The sequence below is a fragment of the Coffea eugenioides genome, unplaced genomic scaffold (assembly GCF_003713205.1).
Source record: "Coffea eugenioides isolate CCC68of unplaced genomic scaffold, Ceug_1.0 ScVebR1_3478;HRSCAF=4698, whole genome shotgun sequence".
NCBI lineage: Eukaryota > Viridiplantae > Streptophyta > Magnoliopsida > Gentianales > Rubiaceae > Coffea > Coffea eugenioides.
Genome location: NW_020864059.1, coordinates 25,253 through 36,445, shown reverse-complemented (window position 1 = coordinate 36,445; position 11,193 = coordinate 25,253). Strand labels below are relative to the sequence as shown.

General features: G+C 44.7%; 1 protein-coding gene across 1 annotated transcript; it reads right to left on the bottom strand.

Moving 5' to 3' along the window:
• Positions 1 to 6,041: 6,041 nt before the first annotated feature.
• On the bottom strand, positions 6,042 to 10,661 carry LOC113757952 (the record flags this gene model as incomplete). The annotated part of the gene is made up of 7 exons (XM_027301012.1): positions 10,364 to 10,661; positions 9,159 to 10,297; positions 8,507 to 8,768; positions 7,445 to 8,074; positions 6,541 to 7,321; positions 6,257 to 6,387; positions 6,042 to 6,199 (listed from the first exon to the last, which is right to left on the bottom strand). Coding segments are annotated over exons 1-7 (3,399 nt in total), but the record flags the coding sequence as incomplete, so codon positions are not given.
• Positions 10,662 to 11,193: the final 532 nt, after the last annotated feature.

The following is an 11,193-nucleotide window of genomic DNA, read 5'->3' as shown; positions in this document are numbered from 1 at the left end:
TGAAGACTCGTACCTCACCATCCTCACTTAGCCATTGGAGGCGGTAAGGATTTGGATGCCTGGTAGTGGGGAGTCCTAGACTCTCAACCATGAGCAAACTGGCCACGTTCGTGCAACTCCCACCGTCGATGATGAGACTACACACCTTGTTGCCTATCTTACAGCGGGTGTAGAAAAGGTTTTCGCGTTGTAGCTGCTCGTCCTCCTTAACGCGGGCGGTTAGCACTCGCCGTGCCACCAAGCAACCTACTTCTCCTCGTGTAGGCGAGCAAGCCTCCCCAGCTGACTCCTCTTCTAGGCAGTCGTCTTCGACCAGTTCGGGCATCTCCTCACATTCGTCATCATCAGACACGATTTCGCCATTGTGAGTGATGAGCATGACCCGTTGGTTTGGGCACTGAGATTGAATATGTCCAAACCCTTGGCACTTGAAGCACTTGAAGCACTTGATGTCCCTACTCCTAGTCTTAGGAGTCTCATGCGGTGCCTTTGAAGTGGACCTGGATGCATCGGAAACCTTGTTAGGGGTAGAATAGGAATGGCGGTTAGAGGTGTTACCTTGGATTCGGTTAGAAGAGGTTGGTGCTGCCGCATTTCCAACTTTGTGGGTCGCCCTTCGTGGTTGGTTGCCCCTCCATGAAGTGGTGTTAGAAGTTTGGAACGTACGTACTCCACGTCTTAGTTTCTTCCCCCGCTCGGCCTTAATAGCGAGTTCTAGAAGGTCGTGCATGTCCAAGTAATGTTGGAGCTCCAAGGCTTCTTGAAGGTCAGGATTGAGACCTCTAAGAAACCGAGCCATCGTGGCCTCATTGTCTTCTTGAATGTTGGCCCTCATCATGGTCATCTCAATTTCTTTGTGGTAGTCCTCCACACTCATGTTTGGTTTTGAACGCCGTTTTCCACTCATCGCCTTCTTTCATCCTAATTTGATGATAGCCACACCTTAAATCGATTTTGGTGAAAATGATAGCACCATCGAGTTCATCAAGCATATCATCAAGTCTAGGAATGGGATGATGATACAGCCCTACAGTCAGTGCACATGCGCCAAGTACCATCCTTTTTGGGGGAAAGTATCATAGGCACAACACAAGGATTTAAACTCTGTTTTACCCAACCCTTACCTAAGAGGCCATCAACTTGCCTTTGAAACTCTTTTGTCTCCTCAGGACCCATGCGGTAAACCGGTTTGTTGGGTAGGGGTGCTCCCGGAATCAGTCTATTTGATGCTCAATCCCTCGAATGGGTGGTAAACCATCAGGGACCTCATCAGGGAATACATCCTCGAATTCCTGCAAAAGAGCAACCATGCTCGAAGGCAATGCCTTATTGAGCTCAGCAACATCTAAGAGCACATGCTTGCAAATCATGAGAAGTATAGGCTGATCAGAATTTATAACCTTTCTAACATCCTTAGCCTTAATGATCATGTTTTGCTTCCTAGTGGGTGGTTTAATGGGTGAATGATCATGTGTATCACCAGGTGTGCCCACTTGACCCTTGGTCGAATGCTCACTTGTAGAAGTGGAGCATTTGCCAGGATCGGCCGCCTTTTGTTTCCTCTTTTGGCGGTCTTGTTCACACTCTCTTTGTAACTTAAGTTGGTCCACATACACTTGGACAGGTGTGAGTGGTGTGAGGCCCAGGCATTTTCCATTGTGCAAGAGAGTGTATTTATTTGCTCGTTCATCAAACGTGACGGATTTGTCAAATTGCCAAGGTCTCCCTAGGATGACATGTGTCGCATGCATAGGCACAACATCACACACAACCTCATCTATGTAATTGCCAATAGAGAAAGGAATACGTACCTGTTTGTAGACACGTACCTCACTGATACGTTCCTCGATCAACTTGTTTCGAGACACGTAGCACGTTTGCCCAAGGATCTAGCAAGGTTGTCCAACGCTTGGATTGCGGGACCTAGAATCAAACGGACGACACGATTTGATGTAGGTGGTAGACGACACTCCGATGAAGGTGAATACTCCAGGGGAATAGGTCGGATGAACAATCGAGGACAGGACGCAAGATTGCTCAATAACCCTTGCCAAAGCAAGTTAAAGTGCTCGAACTCTCTTCTTGGAAGAAGGAACGAATTAAACCAATTTTATTGATAAAACGACTACCCTAAAACCTTACAAAGCAAGCCTATTTATAGGCCAAAGTGACTAAGAAAACCTAAGGAAACAATGGCAAAGAGTTCGGTCATCTTGGTGTCCAAGATGGGCCGGCCCAATGAGCTATGAAGACAAATTAATCCAATCTATCAAATACTAAGGCTAAGGCCCTATAGGGCCGGTCCTCTTGAAGGCCCACTTGAGTCCTCGTGGGCTTGGATCATGGTGCAAATGGCTTGATTGTCTCTCTCTAAGCCCTCAATATCTTTGTGAACTCCATGTTGGTCTTGGACGACTCGAACCAAGGCTTGGAGTGATTCTTTGAAGAGCTTGGCCCGTGCACGTGTGACTGGGCCCGATGGAACTCGGACTGGGTCATTGCGTGGGCCGAGACTCGTGCACACATCAGTCCCCTCCTCTTGAGAAGGATTTGCCCTCAAATCTGGATCCTCCTCGTCAAGAAATGGGCTTAGGTCCGCGACGTTGAAGGTTGCACTAACATTGTACTCCCCAGGTAGCTCCAACTTGTATGCGTTGTCATTGACTCGTTGGAGTACCCGAAATGGTCCATCACCTCTTGGGGACAATTTGCTTTGGCGTTGCTTGGGAAATCGCTCTTTCCTCAAGTGTAGCCAAACCCAATCTCCAGGCTCAAAAATCATCTTGCGACGGTGCTTGTTGGCTTGCTGGGTGTATTGCTGCGTACGCTTCTCAATGTTTGCTCGCACGGCCTCATGTAACCTGCGCACAGAATCAGCTTTCTTTTCCCATCTAAGCTTGTGTGCTCAGAGGAAGGTAAGGGCACCAAATCAAGGGGGGTGACGGGTTGAAGCCATAAACAATCTCAAAGGGGGAGTATTGTGTGGCACTATGCACAGTTCGATTGTAGGCGAATTCAACATGAGGGAGGCACTCTTCCCAAGTCTTAAGATTCTTTTTAATCAAGGCCCGAAGTAGAGTGCCAAGTGTGCGATTGACAACTTCAGTTTGTCCATCGCTTTGTGGATGACTAGTGGTGGAGAATAATAACCTAGTGCCCAGTTTGGACCACAAAGTCTTCCAAAAGTAACTCAAGAATTTCACATCTCTATCACTGACAATAGTTTTAGGCAGGCCATGCAGACGGACAATTTCTTTGAAGAACAGATTAGCAATATGAGATGCATCGTCAGTTTTGTGGCAAGGAATAAAATGAGCCATCTTAGAGAATCTATCAACCACAACAAAGATGGAGTCATTACCCCTTGTTGATCAAGGCAATCCTAATACAAAGTCCATAGACAAATCAACCCAAGGATGGTGAGGGATAGGTAATGGGGTATACAAGCCATATGGATTTGTCTTAGACTTTGCCTTGTGACAAGTAGCACATCTACCAACCATGCGTTCAACATCTCTACGCATATGAGGCCAGTAAAAGTGCTCTTGCAACATGGCCAGAGTCTTGGTGATGCCAAAGTGGCCCATGAGACCACCACTATGTGCCTCTCGAATCAAAAGATCACGAATGGAAGAATTAGGTACACACAGTTTATCTACATGGAATAGAAATCCATCATGCAAGAAGTATTTTCCATGCGGGTTCTTAACACAAGCAACATAGATATCACCAAAGTCATGATCATTTGTGTAGAGTTCCTTAACCAATGCGAACCCTAGTAACTTGGCATCCAGAAGGGCAAGCAACGAATGTCTACGTGATAATGCATCAGCCACTACATTCGTTTTGCCAGTCTTATACTTAATGACATACGAAAAGGTGTCAATGAAGCTTACCCATTTGGCATGTCGCTTGCTTAACTTGGGTTGTCCCTTGAGGTACTTCAATGACTCGTGATCAGTGTGTATCACGAACTCCCGAGGGCGAAGATAGTGTTGCCAAGTCTCCAAAGCCCTCACTAATGCGTACAACTCCTTGTCGTACGTGGGGTAGTTTAATGCAGCTCCCCCCAGTTTCTCACTAAAGAAGCCACAAGGCCTCTTGTCTTGCATGAGGACCGCTCCAATACCTACACCAGAAGCATCACATTCAATTTCAAAAGTCTTGTGAAAATTTGGTAATGCTAACACAGGCGCATGTGTGAGTGTGTCCTTGAGGGCGAGAAATGCTTGTTCTTGTGATTCTCCCCAGTGGAACTTGTCATTCTTCTTTGTCACGGCGGTCAATGGGGCGGCAATGGTGCTAAAATCTTTGACAAAGCGCCGGTAAAAGCCCGCCAATCCAAGAAAGCTGCGCACGTCAGGGACGGACGTGGGAGTTGGCCATTGCTCGATGGCCTCAATCTTGGATTTGTCCACCTTGATGCCCTGCGAACTTACCACATAGCCTAAAAACACAAGCTCGTTAGTACAAAAGGTGAACTTCTTGAGGTTGGCGTAAAGACGTGCCTGTCGAAGTGTCTCAAGAACTATTCTCACATGCTCTAGGTGCTCATGCTCACTACGACTATAGATCAGGATGTCATCAAAGTAAACAATGACAAACTTGCCAATAAAGTGTCTCAACACATGGTTCATTAGTCGCATGAAGGTGCTAGGGGCATTAGTTAAGCCAAAAGGCATGACTGGCCACTCATAGAGACCATGTTTGGTTTTGAAGGCTGTTTTCCACTCGTCGCCTTCTTTCATCCGAATTTGATGATAGCCGCTCCTTAAGTCTATTTTGGTGAAAATAATGGCACCATCGAGTTCATCAAGCATATCATCAAGTCTAGGAATGGGATGACGATATTTGACAGTGATAGCGTTCACAGCCCGACAGTCAGTGCACATGCGCCAAGTACCGTCCTTTTTGGGAACAAGTATCACAGGCACAGCGCAAGGACTTAGACTTTCCTTTACCCAACCCTTACCTAAGAGGCCATCAACTTGCCTTTGAAGCTCCTTGGTCTCCTCAGGGCCCATGCGGTAGGCAGGTTTGTTGGGCAATGGTGCTCCAGGAATGAGGTCGATTTGGTGTTCAATTCCCCGAATGGGTGGTAAGCCATCAGGGACCTCGTCAGGGAAAACATCCCCAAATTCTTGCAAAAGAGCAACTATGCTCGCAGGCAACGCCTTGTCGAGCTCAGCAACATCCAAGAGCACATGCTTGCAAATCATGAGAAGTATAGGCTGATTAGAGTTCACCACTTTTCTAACATCTTTAGCCTTAATAATCATGTTGTGCTTCCTAGTGGTAGGTGCGGTAGGTGATTTGTCATGTATACCCCTAGGTGTGCTCCCTTGACCCTTGGTTGATGGCTCACTCGTAGACGTGGAGTGATACGAACGTCGCCAACCTTGTGACGAAACCCGTAAAAGATTAGATTCAGGATCGACAAGAGGACACCAAGTTTGGAGCGGATGACCTCAACCCGTTAATCACGTGGTTAACGAACCTTGGTATAATGGTAGAAGATGCCACAACCTAGTGCGATTCTAGATTGATAAGTCACGAACACCTAGAGAAATTCTAAGGTATTCAAGAAGCCTTGGAGAAACCAAGAAAACTCTCAAAATCTGATTTATTGATTGAATGCCTAAATCCATTGGAAGTGTGGGCTATTTATAGCCTTACATAGAGATGAACAACTAAATGTGGAACTAGTCTAGAGTTGTGGTCTTGACTAAGACTAACAATTGTAGGCTTGACTATTTCCATAAGACTAAGAATTGTGGGCTTGACCAAACCTTATGAGGTCATCCCTTAGGTAAACAACCTTATGAGGTCATCGCTTAGGTAAATAACCTTATGAGGTCATCGCTTAGGTAAATAAGCAATGCTATGGACCATTAAGCCCTTATTACAATGACTTAATTAAAACAACAAATGTGACTAGAGAAGGGTCACACATGGTTCTCTTTGACGTGCACTACATGGATGGCTTTCATTCCTTCATGCTCAAGTCCCTCAATGACCTTGGGGACAATTTCTTGGCCTTGTATCTCATGAACAAGTCCTTGGAGTTCCTCCCTCATCTTCTTAGCTCGTGCTCGAGTTACGGGTCCTAGGGGAACTCGAATAGTTCGCAATGGTGTCTCTTGGTTCGTATCATCCCCCTCCTCTTCAAAAGGATTTGTCCTCAAATCAGCTTCATCGTCTGCAAGAAAAGGAGATAGATCAGAGACATTGAATGTAGCGCTCACATTGTACTCACCGGGTAGGTCCAGTTTGTAAGCATTGTCATTGATGCGCTTGATGACTTGGAACGGCCCATCTCCTCGGGGAAGTAATTTATTGCGCCTTTGGACTGGGAACCTTTCCTTGCGTAGATGTAACCACACCCAGTCACCAGGTTCAAACACAACGCGTTGGCGTCCCTTGTTAACCCGTTGAGCAACTTGGTCCATCCTTCGCTCAATGTTTAGGCGTACCTGCTGGTGTAATTTCTTGACAAAATCTGCTCGTTTAGCACCATCCATGTTAATGTGCTCAGAAGAAGGTAAAGGTGATAAGTCTAGTGGTGTTAAAGGGTTAAAACCATAGACTATTTCAAATGGTGAAAAATGAGTAGAACTATGCACCGTACGATTGTATGCAAACTCAACATGGGGTAAACACTCTTCCCAGGTTCTAATGTTTTTTCTAATGATGGCACGCAAGAGTGTAGATAGTGTACGATTGACAACCTCAGTTTGGCCATCAGTTTGTGGGTGACTAGTAGTAGAAAATAGCAATTTGGTACCCAATTTTCCCCACAAAGTTTTCCAAAAGTAACTCAAAAATTTGACATCCCTATCAGAGACAATTGTCCTAGGCATGCCATGCAATCTAATGATTTCTTTGAAAAATAAATCAGCAATGTGCGATGCATCATCTGTTTTGTGACATGGTATAAAATGTGCCATTTTTGAAAATCTGTCAACAATAACAAAGATGCTATCATTTCCCCTCTTTGACCTAGGCAACCCTAAAACAAAATCCATGGAAATGTCGGTCCAAGGTTCCTTAGGTACAGGTAAAGGACTATAAAGGCCATAGGGTTGAAGTTTAGACTTAGCTTTGTGGCAAGTAATGCATTTAGCCACCATTCGCTCCACATCTCGTTTCATCCTTGGCCAATGGAAGTGCTCTTGAAGGATAGCTAAGGTTTTAGCCACGCCAAAGTGTCCCATCAAGCCACCTCCGTGTGCTTCCCTAACAAGTAAAGAGCGAATAGAGCAGTTAGGTATACATAGTCGATTGAGGTAGAAAAGAAATCCATCAAGGATGTAGAATTTACCTTGAGTTGCTGAACCACAAGAGTCATAAATACCTGAGAAATCTGGGTCATTGGTGTATAACTCTTTAACTAATTCAAATCCTAACAACCTTGCATCAAGTTGAGTAAGCAAAGAGTACCGACGTGATAATGCATCAGCAACAACATTAGTTTTCCCCACTTTGTACTTAATCACATAAGGGAAGGTTTCAATAAATGCAATCCACCTAACATGACGCTTATTCAACTTGTATTGTGACTTAATGTGCTTAAGCGACTCATGGTCAGTGTGTATGACAAATTCCCTTGGTCTCAAGTAATGTTGCCAAGTTTCTAAAGCACGGATTAAGGAGTACAACTCCTTATCATAAGTGGAATAGTTCAAAACTGCCCCATTGAGTTTTTCACTAAAGTATGCAATTGGTTTGCCCTCTTGCATTAGGACAGCTCCAATACCCACCCCAGATGCATCACACTCTATTTCAAACATCTTGTCAAAGCATGGTAATGCAAGTAGTGGTGCATGTGTGAGTTGATGTTTAAGCATTTGGAAAGCACGTACTTGAGCATCTCTCCACACAAATGGCTCATTTTTCTTAATTACAGCAGTTAGAGGTGCAGCAATGGTACTAAAATTTTTAACAAATCGTCTATAAAAACTAGCAAGACCATGGAAGCTACGTACCTCACCCACCGTGCTTGGAGTAGGCCATTCTCGAATTGCTTTAACCTTCTCCTCGTCCACTTTGATTCCCTGTTTACTCACAACAAAGCCTAGGAAGACAAGTTGATCAGTACAAAAGGAGCACTTCTTAAGGTTAGCATAGAGCTTTTCCCTTCGAAGTACATCAAGAACAAGCTTCACATGTTCAACATGCTCATCTAAGCTCCTACTATAAATCAGGATATCGTCAAAATATACAACTACAAATTTTCCAAGGAATGGACGAAGTACATGGTTCATCAATCTCATGAACGTACTAGGTGCATTAGTTAGTCCAAATGGCATAACTAACCACTCGTACAAGCCATGTTTGGTTTTAAAGGCCGTTTTCCATTCATCCCCCTCTTTCATCCTAATTTGATGATAACCGCTTTTTAGATCAATTTTAGTGAAAATCACAGCACCATATAGCTCATCTAACATATCATCAAGTCTAGGAATAGGGTGACGATATTTTACCGTTATTGCATTAACGGCCCTACAGTCAGTGCACATTCGCCAACTTCCATCCTTTTTAGGCACCAAGATGACGGGAACCGCACATGGGCTCAAGCTTTCTCGTGCCCATCCCTTTGTTAGAAGCTCTTCGATTTGGCGTTGGAGCTCCTTTGTCTCATCTGGACCCATTTTGTAGGCTGGTCTGTTAGGAAGTGGGGCACCTGGAACCAAGTCAATTTGATGCTCAATTCCCCTTATTGGTGGTAGTCCATTTGGAATCTCATCGGGAAAGACATCCTCATAATCCTGCAAAAGAGAGACAATACTAGATGGTAGAGTGTTAGTAAGATCACTTGTAACAACTAACACCTCTTTGCACAAAAGTACAAAGATGGGTGTATTAACACTCAAAACTTTTCTTACTGCATTGGCTTTTATCAATAGATTTTGCCTTTTCTCTCTCTTTTCAATTTTGGCCGGCTCACCATATGTTTTTTTCCTCTCAATTTTCTTGGCCTTATCATTTTCTGTTGAGCTCTCGGCTTTTTCTATTTTTTTCTTCTCATTCTCGAGCTCACTTTCCTTGATCAAGCTTTCTTGATCTTCACGAACTTGAATAGGAGTGAGTGGCACAAGCACAATCCTCTTCTCGCCTTGCTTGAAAGAGTATTTATTAGTAATGCCATCGAATGTAACTCCCTTGTCGAATTGCCATGGTCTCCCCAATAGTATGTGACATGCTTGCATAGGGACCACGTCGCATAACACCACGTCCTCATACTTTCCAATTCGGAAAGGTACTTGGACTTGCTTGGTCACACGAACATCCCCGCTATCGTTCAACCATTGCAAACGATACGGTGTTGGATGTCGTAGAGTGGGTAGTGCTAGTTTCTCCACCATCAAGGCACTAGCAACATTAGCACAACTACCTCCATCTATGATCAAACTACATACCTTGCCTTTGATATAGCAACGGGTGTAGAAAATGTTCTCCCTTTGTGCATGGTCAGCGGCCTTCACTTGGGTTGCTAAGGCTCGTCTGACAACGAGTCCAACTCGTTCATCGATGGGCAATGCTTCCTCTTCTTCCTCTTCTTCCTCAAGGGATGGCAACTCCTCCTTCTCATCTTCATCATCAGTGAGAAACTCACCATTGGGTAAGATGATCATAGTGCGTTGGTTCGGGCATTGGCTAGCAATATGCCCTCGGCCTTGGCATTTGAAGCATCTAGTATCTCGATTTCGCCCCAAGCTCAACTCAATGGCAGTCTTTGGTGTTGCTTTAGACTCCCACTTAGTCGTATCCGGCCTCGGTCTTGAAGGGATGGAATTACTCGGCCCTTTATCCTCTTTCTTTGGTGGTGTAGTTCGGGGATAAGAGGGTGAAAAGTTGGAGTAACTCCGAGTTGAACCCTTCCTCTTAATCCTCCTTTCAATCTTGATGGCCTTCTCCACCAAGTCCCCAAGTTCCACATAGTGGTGTAACTCCACTTGATCAGCAATTTCGGGCCTTAATCCGTTCAAGAAGCGTGCCATTGTTGCTTCTCGATCCTCCATGATGTCTGCCCGTAGCATGAGTATTTCCATTTCCTTGTGATAGTCCTCGACACTTCGTGCTCCTTGGTTGAGGGTTTGAAGCTTTTGGTACAAGTCACGGTAGTAGTGACTTGGTACGAAACGCTTCCTCATTAGTCGTCTTAGCTCCGTCCAAGTTTGTATGGTAGGTTCACGACTCCTCCTTCGACTAGTAGAGAGTTGATCCCACCACACAACGGCGTAGTCGGTGAATTCGACCACGGCCAACTTGACCTTTTGCTCCTCCGAGTAAGTATTGCAATCGAAGACAAGTTCAATCCGCTTCTCCCACTCTAAGTAGGCATCGGGGTCTGATCGTCCTTGGAAAGGCGGAATTTTCATCTTTATGCCCGGAATGTGGTCATTTGAAGGCCTAGCTTCACGCTTGGACCTACTTTGCTTATGCTCATAGTTGTTGTCTGAGTTAGAGTCGGTAGACTCATGTGCATAAGCCTTTCCACGGCTGCCTTTGGAGCTTCCATGAGACAACTCTAAGCTGTCAATGCGTTGATGCATTAGTTCAAGTTTTTGGTCCATCATGCGTCCCAATTCGCCTTTGATTGCTTCTGTGAAAAGTTTAAGATCAAAAGCTTGGGAGCTTGCTCCCCCCTCGTTAGCCATGGTAGGGTAAAAAAAATAATAATGGAAAGAAGCAAAGTTTATCTCGCACACTTCCTCACGTGTTTACTCTCGCTCTCGTGTTTGAACACTCTAATGAACTCACCAAGGTATTTTCAAGGCTCCTCGGTCAACTCCTCGAAGAAGTTAGAACTCCTTCTAGTGTGGATCGACTTACCAACCAGGGTCACAAGATTGTAGCACTTTGAACGAAAAAAAACAAAAGATGAAGAGACTGACCACGACTCAATGAATGACTCAGAGTTGAATTTTAAGGATCCTAGACAAAACTCTACCCAAAACTGGAATTTTGAGCTGCTGGTTGCTGCATTTCTGGTCAGTGTTTTGGTAGGTAAATGGACACTTAGAGGATTCAGAATGACACTTAAAACTGACCTAATGATGCACAAAAATTTCCAGAATTAATGATTGGACAGAAATTCCCCAATGGTTGCAAAGATGGAATCCGAATGGAAGATGAATTTGTGTTGCGGTAGGACTGTTTTGGAAACCCAAGGCTGACTTTTCTTCCTTA